The 13,610-nt window shown below is 42.2% G+C and overlaps 1 protein-coding gene across 2 annotated transcripts in view; it reads left to right on the top strand.

Moving 5' to 3' along the window:
• mgll (monoglyceride lipase) overlaps positions 1-13,610 on the top strand; it is a 39,921-nt gene that overhangs the window by 16,101 nt on the left and 10,210 nt on the right. For both annotated transcript variants that reach the window (XM_076740240.1, XM_076740239.1), the window contains 2 exons: positions 3,444-3,580; positions 13,118-13,228. In XM_076740240.1, the coding sequence (XP_076596355.1) occupies positions 3,444-3,580; positions 13,118-13,228 (248 nt within the window). The remainder of the gene's footprint in view (positions 1-3,443; positions 3,581-13,117; positions 13,229-13,610) is intronic.

Raw genomic sequence — 13,610 nt, 5'->3', positions numbered from 1 at the left:
GAACCAGACAGTCCAGTCACGCCGTCAGCTGCTGTTTGTTTTCTCTGAGCTGCTTCTTGTTCTCAGAATGAAAAACCTCAAGCAAGGAAAGGTTTAGCGCCTTGTTCACATCAAGTCAAGCTGCATGGTCGTATGGTGTCTCAGTGGGCTTTAAAGGCTCACGCAGCAAAGTCAGTCCAAGATGTCTGAGACAAGGAAAGACACCCTCAAACATCTGAACACATCAGGAAAAAAGCCTACGAGAGGCAAGTGATAGACAGATCAGTGGAAATGACATAAATGAACACAAAGCTGTAACCGTAGTTATTTCATTTCAGTACAGTCTGACATTCAACTTATCGCTGTGAACATATATCAGCTTTATTGTGTTTACATCCATCGTCGGTCTCTCCAAGATCTGTGACTTTGCTGCCGAAAAACATCTTATTCGTATATATTTACAATCACCTTAGCAGCATGGCTGTATGGTCGGTTGGTCAGTCAGTCCACCACTTTGGCCCAGACTGAAAAATCCTCCTGCTAAACACCATGTGACGAAAAATGTACTTTTTCATTTGTCAACTGATATAAATAACAAAACCTGCTCACATTTTCCCAACAGGATATTCACTTTGAGCATATGAAATGATCTCAAAACGAAGGATTAGCACAGGATAAAGAGGCATAAACAAAGTGACAACGTGGCAAAGTGATGACTGCCCAAGCAGGAATGTGTGAACTCATCTAACTGTGCAGCAGGACCTCACTGTAAAAGAGCAGCATGTGTGCTCAGTAAACCCCACTACAGACAGAGAGAGAGAGAGAGACAGAGGATGAGAAGACAAAGAAAACTCAGCTCAACAAAGTCTCAGCTGCCAGTGTGGAAATATTTACAGAGGCAGACATCTCAATAAAGAGCTGGCAGAGGTGATAAAAAAGAGAGTGAATAATGAGGATGACTGAGGCTGCTCACACAGGAGCAGCTTGTTCAGTGGCTGCAGTAAAATGTCACACTTAACTGGAACAAGTCCCTGTAGACCCCCGTTTACTCGTTTTTCATCTCTTTGTCACACACACACACACACACACACACACACACACACACACACACACACACACACACACACACACGACTTTGTGCAGCTCCAGATAGACTTCAGCAGTTTAGATCTTATTCTTCCTCAGATACAATTTCTTTAATCTCTCCCAACAATTAGTCAATTAATCAATTGGTAAATCTTCAGTAAATGAATCAACAACAATTTGATAATCGGTTCATTCAAGTATTTTAACAAGCAAAAATGCAAAACATTCTCTTGATTCAGCCACACTGAATGGTTAATAACGTGCTTTAACACTGTTGAATACAGCTATAAAGACATTTGTAAGTGTTTTTGTGCACTATTTGTCAATAGAAAACATATTTTACTTGTCACGTATGAATGCCCACAACAAAATTTTAGCATCGATCAATTAGTCATTGTTCTCATACGGCTAATAGTGCGAAAAAGGGGGCTTTTTTCTGTTTATGATTTTAATTTCTGAATATGTCACATTGGGCTCTGGGAAATGGAAATAGACATTTTTGGCTACTCGGCACCTTTACTGCTGGTTTTGTGGTATGACCAATTAACTCATTAGCAAGAAAATCTGACGCAAACACATTTATATGAGGACTGATTTTGGTATGTGGCAGCTCTTCCCGCCATAGAGCAGCGGATGTGTGCTCTGCACTGTGTGTGTCAGTCCTCTGAACGGCTAACTGTGCTCGTGTGTGTGTGTTTGATCGAGTGCAATAACAAAAGCTGTGGATTCAGTGGAGTGTGAGGTCATTGATCTGACATGGAGGGGGATACAGCGTGCATCGGTGTGAAGTTTGCAGCGCTCCATCGTTCGCTGTGCATCGATTTCCACACTGTGTCGATCGCTTCGGCGTTGACGAGGAAAGAGGATCCTGGTACACGCAGCACACACGCGCAGTGCGTATTGAAACAAACGCACACCCTTAAGATTATGGCGCAAGAGCGGGAAGGTGTGAGCTGGACATGTGGTGAATGTTTAGGAGCTCGGTGGATGTTATTGGTTCAGCGGTCGCCATGGCAACCGGCATCACCTCTCAGCCTCTGCCGCAGAAGGATCGAGGAGAACGCACACTCATTATATGAACGCACGCACGCTTACATATTCATATATTTTTCCTCCTCGCCATCTGTCAGTCACTTCTCTTTCTCCTCTGTCTTCCTCTCCTCTTGTCTTTCTCTCGTCCTCTCACTCCTGCCTCCATTTTCTCCTAACGCCACTCTTCATTCGTCTTTTCTCTCCACTCAACTTGCGTCGCCTTTTCACTTCTCACCCTCTTCCTCCTCTTCTCATCCTCTTCTCTTCCTTCCCCGTTTTGCTTTGCCACTCTTTCCCATTCCTTTCCTCTTCCTCTTGCCCTCATCCAGGGGCACATGCCAATTTGATCCCGTCCCATATTTGATCGTTCCACGCTTGACCTAAAATCATTCTCCCTCCTGTTTTGTCCTCTTTAGACTCACTATTATTGTCACCTGTTCCCTCCTTTCTTTCCTCCTTTCTCATTGTCTTTTTGTAATTTCTCCCTTAAACCCCTCTTTCCCTTCTCTCTTTTCTCTCCCCCAACTTATTTCTCGTTCACATCCCTCTCCTCTCTGCTACTTCATCCCTCCTTATCCTCACTGCTGTCTCTCCCTCAATCTGCTCCCCCTTTGAGCTCCATCCTGTGTTTCCTACACCTCTTTTAAGAGAGGAGGATGGATCAGTGTTCAGAAATCAGCACAGCTGGGAGAGAATGTCCTCAAAGCAGAACATATCTTAAAAAAAATAAAATATCTAAGAGTGTTTTGTGCTACAGCCTAATACTGGAAATAATGAGCACCTGTTTGGAACATTCCACAGGTAAACAGGTTGATTGGTAACAGGTGATAGCATCATGATTGGGTATGAAAGGGGCATCCTGGAAAGGCTCAGTCATTCACAACAAGGATGGAGTGAGGTTCACCACTTTATGGACACATGAATGTATAAAGGAGATTAGTGTATGGACTCGGTAAACACTGTTTGTCTGCAAATGATTGCATTCTGTTTATTTTTTATGATGTATGCAGCATCCCAAAATGCTTGGAATCAGGGTTTTACATATGTCTGCTTTTTCTGTCTAGTCTTTGTGTTGTTGTTTTTTCTTCATCTCTAAATATGACTGTCAGCTATTTAAATGTTATTTTTAATAGCCTGCTGAGTAAGTGGTGGTGATTTAAGAGAGGCCTTGAATCCATGTTCTCCTCTTTTGTTACAAAACTGTAGTTTTTTTTCCCTTTGGAGGTATTAAATTGAATTGAATTTAAAATCCTTAAATTGCAAATATCTTGTAGCAGTTTCCTCACTCCGGTCTCTTCTTCTTCTTCTTCTTCTTCTTCTTCTTCTTCTTGTCTTCCCTTCCACAGTCGGCCATGGTCAGAGTGAAGGAGAGAGGATGAACATCAAAGACTTTCAGGTCTATATCAGAGACTCCCTGCAGCACATTGACCTGATGAAGTCCCGCCACCCCGACCTGCCCATGTTCATCGTGGGTCACTCCATGGTAGGACATTTTATTGCAAATTTAACATTTGGGTTTTGTTGTATCTTAATCACATTATTATACTAAATGGAATAGCTCTAAGGATAGTGCATTGATGGTCATTGAGCTTTGTTTTTCTGTGTTGTTGGGTGTGAAAACATCATATTGTCTCAGAGCTCCTCGTACAGTGTGCTTAGTGCACAGAGAGAGAGACAGCTGCAGGAAACTGAAGGGCAAGCACAGGAATGAAAAGTACTGAGATCAGTGTTAAGAGGTTTTCTGCAACACAGTGACATTCAAATGAAAGAAATGGCACACGCTCTTCTTTCAGCATGAAGTGGTTTTATGTTCCAAAATAGCCAAGCATGAACAACCACAGTGCTTGGTGTTCTGCTCTGAACTGCATCAAATCTGGGCTGAATAACAGTATTCAACTGAACAATTGAATCAGGGTGTTATATTACTGGCATTTTCAAGAAGAGACTGTATTATGCAGTAAAATATTTTCCGTCATGATTTTAGTGACACTTTATTAGGTTTTTCTTGGTTCTAGAACCAGACACAGTGCTTCTGTTTAACGGACAAATGCCACCTTTCATATGAAAAAAGTTCAGGGAAGGTTTGCTATGTTGGCTGTTTGGTCACCTTTAACACAGTGACACAGATTCTGCACAGTCTGCAGCTGCTGGTCACTGAAAACCTCCAGCAGAGCAGTTAGAGGTTCAGTGACCTGCTCAAGGGCAATATGGCTGTATTTGTTGAGGAGAGGAGAGAGTGTGCTCACTTTCCAGGAGTCCTTGTAATGTTTCATGCCATGTAATGTAATGTTCTGCTGACTGTGTCATTATCTTTATCATGTACCTTTATCATGTATTAACATATGGTAAATACAGTAGGGGATTCAACCAAGAATTCAACCAAGGAACTTCTGAAGCATGCATAATTGGTCGGCTTTAGAGGGCCTCATAGACAGATTTTGTTACCTTGGCACAGCCAAGTTTTAAGCTAAGCTAACAGACTGCTAGCTGTAGCGGAAGATGTACGAGACACGAAATTGTATCAGCCGTCTCATCTAATTGGTTGAACTTCATCATCTTCGAATGTATTGTGTTGAAAACCCAAAGATGGAAGGATATAGACAAAGAAAGAAGCAAATATTTGGCATATTTGTCCCATTGACAGTTAATCAATTATCAAAATTAGCACAACCATCTCTTGATAATCTCTTGATACTGTTTTGTACAGTGAACAGGATTGAACGTAGAACACATGAGCAAATGCAAAAACATATTTGATTAACTATATGTATATAGAATTTCCCACTTGCCTGAGCCTTCCTTTGATTCCCTTCAGAGCTTTTATTAGATTTAAAAAAAAGCTTTTTTGCAGATTAGAATGGTATTAAATTCAATGCATACTGGGTCTATAAAGCCTCATCTTAAATGTGGCTTTATGAAATCTACAGACACGCTGTCAAACAAAAATTCTCACTGAGAAAAAGTACATAACGGCTGGATGCAAAAAGCATTAAGACCGAACAGGAAAGTATTTTTAACTGACCAGTTTATTCAGTTTTTCACAAAGCTGCATTCAACATCTCTGCCTCTCACTGTTGTTCACTGTAACCCGCTAACTCTTAGTACAGCTAACAGAACACAAACAGCAGTGGTGAGTTATATAATAAATTATTGTTTTGTAGGTTGAGTCAGTATGCCCATTAACTTGTTTCTGTTGGATGAACAAGCTGCTCAGACTCTTTACTCATACAGAATACACACATGGTTTCATGTATGCAGCTTTATCTGGAGTGCAATGTACATATATATCTTCATATAAGCAGAAGCTAACCTCACCGTAACATCACAAGAGTTTCTTTGAACAGAGTGCAGTCAGCACCACCTGTGTAAGTCACAAGCATTTCAATACACTGTCTTTAGTGTTAAGCTCACAGCTGGAAGACTCTTTTCAAGCGGTGAACACAGAGGATGAATGCAAATTCATCACTGAACTGTTCTGCCATGAGAAGCGTGGAGCCTTGTTATCTCGCAGCACAGCAGTGATTCAGTGAGCGCGTTGGATTCAGCCGGAAAAACGGTTTTACAGCAGATATGACCAGCTTTGGGAAAAAAAATGCAATCGAATTTCAATTTTGGTTGAAAACGTATATCTGTATTTACACTTTCACAGAATCCTGTGTGTGTTTAACATCAAGGCAACACTTGTTAGTTAGTAACCTTGTCTATTGAGGTATAATTTATGCAAAGTTTATACATTATAATGTGTTCATTTATTATGGCAGCAAATTGTTCACTTATGCTTTAGCTCAGTAACAAGTCCTTAATAAGAACAGTGTTTGGGTTGGGGAGGAAAAGCCTTTTCCTGGTGTATGTACTCCCTCAACAGGATACCTTTGTCTTCATGGCTTTTTTAATAATCAGGAAGACTCCCCTCTATGGGCTGTACCATCACTTACTTGTTTGGAAAAGAGCCACAGAGCACCAGGAACTGGAGATCCATTTCTTAACATCCTGTCACTCCTCGCAGGATCTCGTGATCCTTCTATCACAAGAATTAAGGACATTTCATTTTCCATTTACAACTGTGGATGTGATGGTACGTTGTAGTGGAAGAAGACAGGCGCAGGTTGTTATTCAAGTGTCTGACAACATTATGGAAAAGATCCCTGCAGAGACATTATAGAGTAAGATCCTTTTTGTATAAACAGAAACAGCTGACTGATGATGCTCTTGCCAAAGCCACCAGAGTCCATTCACAGAAACAGTCATTTTATCATCAGAAAACTCAACAGAAAATCACCAAAACTGTCATGGTTTTGTCCAAGAGAGATGAGAAAACAGCACGTGGAGCCAAAATATTTTCACATCTATCTCTGGAATTATTTTCATGACTGGAGAGGCTGAAATATGTTGGACTGCACCAGATTTTCCTGCTAAAAAATGCTAATTACAGAACAATGGAAAACCTGCTCCCGGTCAGCACTGATGAAGTGACCGGTAGTTGTGGTGTAGTTTTCGTTTGTGAGATGTGTCCAGTCGTCAGAGCTAGCCTATCATCCCTGGCTAGCTTGACTTTTAGCTCATCCTTGTACTCCTCAAGCATTTTTTCAATGTGTTTAGTCACAGTCGCTCTCAATGGCATAACATACTTGGACTCGAGGTACTGAACTAGCTCTCTGACTCCCTCGCCCTCTGTCACACTGATTGGCAGCATATGGGTCTCAATCATACGGTACACCAGCTGAGTGATGGCCTTGGAGTGTATCGCGCTGTGTGTGTGTGTGGATGCATGTGGAACCAGTCAAAAATGTTCTTGGTGGTTAACTGATATTTTCTGCTATGGAGGCTTCAGGCTGTGTGTCTTACATCAAACTGTCCTCCACTCAAGACAACAGCTTCTTGTAAATGAGGTCATACTCAGCTGCATCAGCTGGACTTTCAGATGCTTTAAACATCTCAAAGGTCAGCTCATGATTCTGGTTTTGCAAACCTTTTATGGCTCATGTTTTACCGGGCAGCAGTGCCGTATTTATATACAGGCCGAGGCTGCGTTCATAACAATCAGAGGTTGTAAGAGCACAGACGCAAATAGTTTTGAGTAAGTTAAACTGTGGGATCCCAAGTGGAGGCTGAGCGTCTGTTTAGACATCTGAGTCTGTAAATATTAAGGCAGAGCTGACCGAAGTCACGTTTTCTCATCCCCTCCTGCCTTTCTCCTTCCTTCTGTCCATCCCTCCATCTGTGTCATTTAATCTGCATTCTGTTCTGTCCTGTAAGCCAGTCCACCTGTCCTACCATCACCTGCTTTGCTGTCATCTCTCTCCTCCACATTACCTCGCTGTTTTGTTCCTTTCACTTGATTTACTTTAATTTAATTTTCTCATTTTGTTTCATTCTCGTTCTTTCTTCCTTGCTCATTTTTCTTCCCCATTTCTCCATTTATCTCATTTCCTCCGCTCTCTTTTCCTTGGAAACAAATAAATCCCAGACCTGAAGTTTGGGAAACCCAACCCAAATCAAATGTTGTTTCACTGTGTTTTCGCAGGCCTCATTTCCCTCCTTCCCAGTGTTGTGACTCCTCATCCTGTTTCTATCAGCCTGTTCCTCTGCTCCTGTGTTTAATGGGGGCAGGATGACACAAAAGCTACAGTAGAAACAATGGAAACCACCTGTGGATTCTCCAGTGTGTGTAGGGACGCTGCTCCAGTGATAACATCCTGAGGAGACTGTGGAGCAGTTAGCAGAGTCCAGCCACGGTGTAGAAAGAAAGATGTCCCACTCCCCAGACATCACCTGAACCACTGCCAGCAGTTGTTTCTCAGCAAAAGACTTAGATGATTCTTCCACACTGAGCTTAAATTTATCAGCGGTCATTAATTCCTAACGCAAATAGAAACAAGGAAGGGATTTCAGATATGTGCTGTCATAACTGGGGAGGAGTAGATTTAAATGGGTTTCTTTAGCATTGTCTTATTTTTAGTCAGACTAGTGGTATGCATGACTAATGTTGGTCTGCCCAACACTTTGGTCCAGACTGACGCATCTCAAAAACTATTTGATGGATGAGCATGAAATTTTATACAGACATGGGTCCCAGAGGCTGCAGGCCAATCCTAATGACTGTGGTCATCTTTTTGCATTTCCTCTAGCGCCATTATTAGGTTTAATGTGTCCAATGAGGACAAAATTTCTGACCAAATACCTGCAAAACTATTGGCATTGTCAGCCTTAGATGTACTCAGAATGTAACTCATTCACTTCTTCCTACATAACACACGCTCAATAGTTCAGTCTACAGCGAGCAGTAAAGAGATGGCTAAAACTCACGAAGCATCGTCATTTTCTGTCGTGGATGACAGGTCGTGGCGCGCAACTGTCATTTTTGCATCTATAAAATGCACCGCATTGAAATGTATCGCAGAATGTACCAACACTTTATCCGTTCCATTGTGGTATGTTAACATTATCCTTGTGATCACATTAGCTTACTGATGTTAGCATCTAGCTCAAAGCACCACTGCATCTGAGGACTGCCTCACAGAGCCTGTAGAATAGCTGTGAACTCTCAGTCCTACACGTCTGTAGCTTCTGTGTTAGAGACACACTGACTATTTCACAGTCTTCTATGCATTTTTTGTTCTTTTGTTTTTTATTTATATATTTTTATTTTATTTTATTTTATTTTTCTCAGCAGTAATTCAAAACTGGAGCAGCTTATCTGTGTCGTATCAGCCCATGGGAATGCTGACAAATGCCTTCAGCTCTGGCTCCTTCACTCTTCCTCATTTCTCTCCTCCATCAGTATTTCTGGCCAAGCCTCATTTCCTTAATGCCAGAGTTTTATGTAATGCTTGTCTCTGTTCAGGGCCTTCAGTGTTATTGTTCAGCCTTCCAGTATCTCTCTGTGTCTGTTACTCATTCAGTTTCTTCTAATGCTAAACCAGATTCCACCTGCCATTTTTTGTGTGTAACCTCTTCACTCCAAATAAGTCCTGTTTATCATTGCTTACTCATTACTGAATTATTTGATCTTGTTGGATTGAATCCAAATCACAGGACTTTTTAATCCATGTACGAAGTCTCTTCTTACATGGGATCTGATGATGCCTATCATATGAACAGTAACACATATTTTAATCAAACTCCAGTCCAGTGAATTTCTCTTTGTCTGGCCAGTGTAACCTTCGCAGAAACATTGTCTAATTCTCCTTCTCACCTACTGCACGGTCGCACTACCACTGAATTGAATCCAGATTTGTTCTCTGTATGTAAACCAGTCAAGGATTGCTTATTTTTGAAGGATTTCCCGCTGCAGCCTGCAGGCTCATTTGTCTGCCATCTCCATGCATTTGCATAAGACTTCATTCAAATTCTAACTGGGAGGAGTAGTTTTGTTACCAGCGGCTCATTTATTGGCTGTTAATAATAATGCTAAGTAATAATGTCCATTAGCCAGCAGCCTAGGTCACACAGCGTTCTTGCATCAGCTGTTTAGTTCATATAATGTCAGTGCATTCAGTATTCAGAGCTTGCACTTTCAGTACAGTTGCTATATCATCCATAGAATGTGAGAATGTTGGCTCCTCAGGCAATTTTGGAGACTTCCAGTCCACCCACTGTCAGTGGAAAGACAACATACAATACCAGTATTCATCCTCTCCACCAAAGCTGAGAGGGAGAAAGTGTACGGAGGCTTCTAATCACCTTCTTAAAGAGCTTCTCTGTCCCAGTCCTCCCCCTCCTCTCTATTCTCCTCCCAGTTCACACTTATGTCTCTCTATCTTTGGAGCCCACGGGACAAAATGTGTGTGTGTGTGGAGGGGCATGACCCGCACTGGCTTCTTGCACCAAATTACCAAATTACATTCAGTCATCTTGCTATATTTAACCGGAAAACAAACATGTTGCACCGGTCAGCCAGTTTCATCAACCTAAATCATTCATGAGACCACTATTTGATTGTGTGTGTGTGTGTGTGTGTCATGGTGTTTCCTATTATTTCAGTTCATCGTTGAGCATGTGCTGAACTGTGTGTGCAAAGGAGAGACATGAAAATGAGAAGAGACTAGTGATGGAGCCTCTTTTTCGAACTCCATATGGGCAAATGCATCCAACAGTGAGTGAGTGTGAGCTTTAGAAAGTGGGATTTTCTGGTGGGAAATGTTTTGTCTTGTAGTGCCTCTTTTCATGAAGTGAGCCTGTCATTGGCCCCAGCCTGATGAATATTCACACAAGTGACAAAGAGCGCTCACATAAACAAAGTTGAAGCCAATTAATTAGTCTCCAGAGAGAGAGAGAGAGATTCACCCCTGCAGAATCACAGTGCTCGTGTGTGTGTGTGTGTGTGTCTTTCTGACACTTGCACTTGTTGTATACAAGAAGAGAAAGCATGACAAAGTGAACCATGGCAAATTGATTTGAGTCTTGGCCGCCACAGAGCTGCTAATTATCATGGCCTTACATCACAGGATTCAAATCACAATCCCGAATGTCGGCATGGGTGCCAAGGTGTGGCCTTGCGCCGCTGTTTGCCGCAGCTACACAGTGCACGCTGTACCCCTAAAGGCCGTGGGTTCACACTCGCAGTTCTCTCCCAGTCTGTGCAGAGCAACAGCAACAAAAGAGCAGGGTGGAAATTCACGCCCGTCTAAACAAAAAAAGGATTGTTTCATGTTAATCTTGACCTCTGAGATGTTTTCCCACTGCTCCTTACATCAGAACCTCTCACCTACTTCCAAGACCCTCCCCCTCCTGTTAGGGGAGGAAAGACACTTGTCTTCTGTTAGATATTATCTTCCCCTCACTGAAACATGCTCTTTTTTTCCATTTTAACTCTTCGATTTGGTTTATTTTGCTCTCACCTTTGAAAGCTCTGCCTCTTGTCTGTAGCTCTTTTTATCCTTTAGTTATGTCTTTCTTTCTGCTACGTTTTGGGGACAAAAACCTGTTAATCTGTCTCATGATGACACTGATGGAACTCACCTCCTGTAGGATTATCCCAAATAATTAAAAAGGTATATTTTAATGAGACATTTTCTCAGTAATACAGTACATATTTTTATGGTCTCATATGTTGATTTGTTTATTCTTTGTGGATCCAGCAGAAACTTGATGTCTCTGGACCTCAAATGTGCTAATTTGTTACTTTCTGTTTGTATACTGTATGCATGTTTTTTAAATAAAATAAAAATAATTTATGATTTTGAAATAGAATAATGAAATGAAATACTCAAACTGAGGAATAGTCATAGTCTGCGTCTTCAGATAGACATAAGTAGTGTTTTTGTGAACCAGCTGAAGAAGCTTTGGTCTCCGCTCGTCATTGCGGCCTCCCTCCGTCTGATGGTCAGGATTGTCATCCTGCACTGCAGTTATGACAACAGGTTCATCACAGGGATCTGAAAGAGCTTGTGGAGCTAGAGTTACAGAAGTGTCTGATTCTCTGGGCTCCTTGCTCACATCCTCACCATTCAGAACTAGTAATGACTGGGGGTTGAGCAGAGGGAGTCATAGGAGGTGGTGGAGATGTCTCCGCAGCAGAGTCTAGGTTCTGGGGCAGGCTGCTCCGCTGGTTCAGTCTGCCTGATGGTCAAACCGTCCTGGCCGGCAGTGATGACAGGAGGTTCATCAGAAGCTGGAACTACAGCACAGTCCGATGCTGGGCTGGGTGCAGAGGCAGACTCCGCTGTTTCATCCAGGCCTAAATTAGCAGCAGGTTCAGCTTTTGCAGTCAGAGGAGTGGGTGGAGGAAACAAGGCAGGAGAGTCCATTTCTGGGACTGGTTCTCTGTCTTCTTCCAGACCAGGCTCCTCTCTTCAGTCTTGATGTGAATGGCCTCTGCACCATCCACTACATCAATGTCCTCTGGGGGTTTGAGCAGCCTTCTGGCTTCAAGCTCAGTGTCTCATTCTCATACTGTTGCTGACCTCCCACGTCAGAATGAGAAGACGTGTAGTTTCATCAGCTTCAAAGTCCTCCAATTCAAACTCCCAGAGCTGCACTCTCATCGTATCCTTGCTTTGCTCCAGCAGCAGGTCTGTCATGTCTTCTACGCTCACCTCAGATGGGATCAGGTTACAACAAGTTACAGTGTGTTAAATAGGATTTGCTGATGTCTGCCCTGCAGTAGAAAGTGTTTTGTTTGAAATGTTTGCTAAACCTCACGCAACAAAGACAACCAACATGTGTAATGTTAGCCTCGGGGTCTTCATTCTGTGCTGTCAACCTGAACTCTTATTTGCACTGAAATGACTCAAGACCTCTTTGTATCCCTTGGCATCGACTTTAAAGATTTGTTGAAGCACATTGATTTGTATCAATTTGCTTAAATTAACTGGTTACAAATAATGCAGACACCTGTCTGGAAACTGCTTCCAAGCAGGCTTACTGGAGTGTCTTTTATTGAGATTTTGTGGTTTTACTGTATGTATTCATGATTTTGTGTGTTTTGTAGCTGCCTCTTAGCTGCAAACATCCAAAAATCCATCCGTTGAACCACTTCAAAGTTGTAAAAGTTGAATATTGTATTTCTGTCCTGGTTGATTTAGCGACAGCTGGGATTACTGGTTGTTACAGCAGATGTGGTTTGATTCTACAAGTCAAAACACTCCTCAAACAGCTGCTTTGTCAGAAATAACTACAACCATAGAGCAACTGCTGTATTTGTTTACATTGCGGCCAAGCAAACTATCGTCATATGAGTAAGAAGTCTGGCAATAATTGCCCTTTTTCAGTTATTCTGTGAGCAACTGTGATCTGATTTTATGCTGCACACAACATGAGTCAGTGGACAGCAGGATGTGGTGAAAGGAGCCAGTTACTTTGCTGAGAAGTTTGCAGCCTGTCGCCTGCAGCTCTTCATCTGACAACTCCTTCTTGTTTCATTACTCTTACTTACTGCTGCACTGTCAAAAAAAAAAAAAAAAAACTAAAACTAAACTAAACTAAAAGTCATCACACCTTCTTTAAAAAGAAAAAATACCTCATAAATTTAATTTCCAGTTCTCTTACAAAATAGCTCTTCTGTGCTTTTCTTACCCAGGGTGGTGCCATATCCATCCTGACTGCCTGCGAGAGGCCCAGCGACTTTGCTGGTGTGGTTCTGATCGCTCCGATGGTCCAGATGAACCCAGACTCGGCCACACCGTTCAAGGTACCGCACCGCTCTTCACTTCTGCTGTCGTCTTTCCTTCCTAATTGGGTCACGCTGTTCAGTTAAGTACTCCGTTAACCCAGGAGTCAGTCGTGTTACTCCTCTTGGCCCTGCTGTGGCTGATGACTATAATACTGGCACCTTTTTCTTTGCCTGTGTTACAAGAATCAGTGTAAGTACCACTTGAGCAGCATTAGCTGTCTCTTACTGACTCACACACACAAGTGTGCTCAGTTTTCAAGGCCAAACACTGACAAAGCTGCTGTCAAAATCTGGATGGGAGGAGAAGAGATTTGCTTTTCTAATTAGCCTGTTTTAACACGAGGAGATGTGTTTTTTAGATGCAGCACTGACGTGAACATACAGTAGAAACACACTGCGT

The sequence above is a fragment of the Chaetodon auriga genome, chromosome 10 (genome assembly GCF_051107435.1).
Source record: "Chaetodon auriga isolate fChaAug3 chromosome 10, fChaAug3.hap1, whole genome shotgun sequence".
In the NCBI taxonomy this organism is placed as follows: Eukaryota; Metazoa; Chordata; class Actinopteri; order Chaetodontiformes; family Chaetodontidae; genus Chaetodon; species Chaetodon auriga.
Note: the sequence above shows the minus strand (reverse complement) of the source record. Positions and strands in the feature narration are given on the sequence as shown.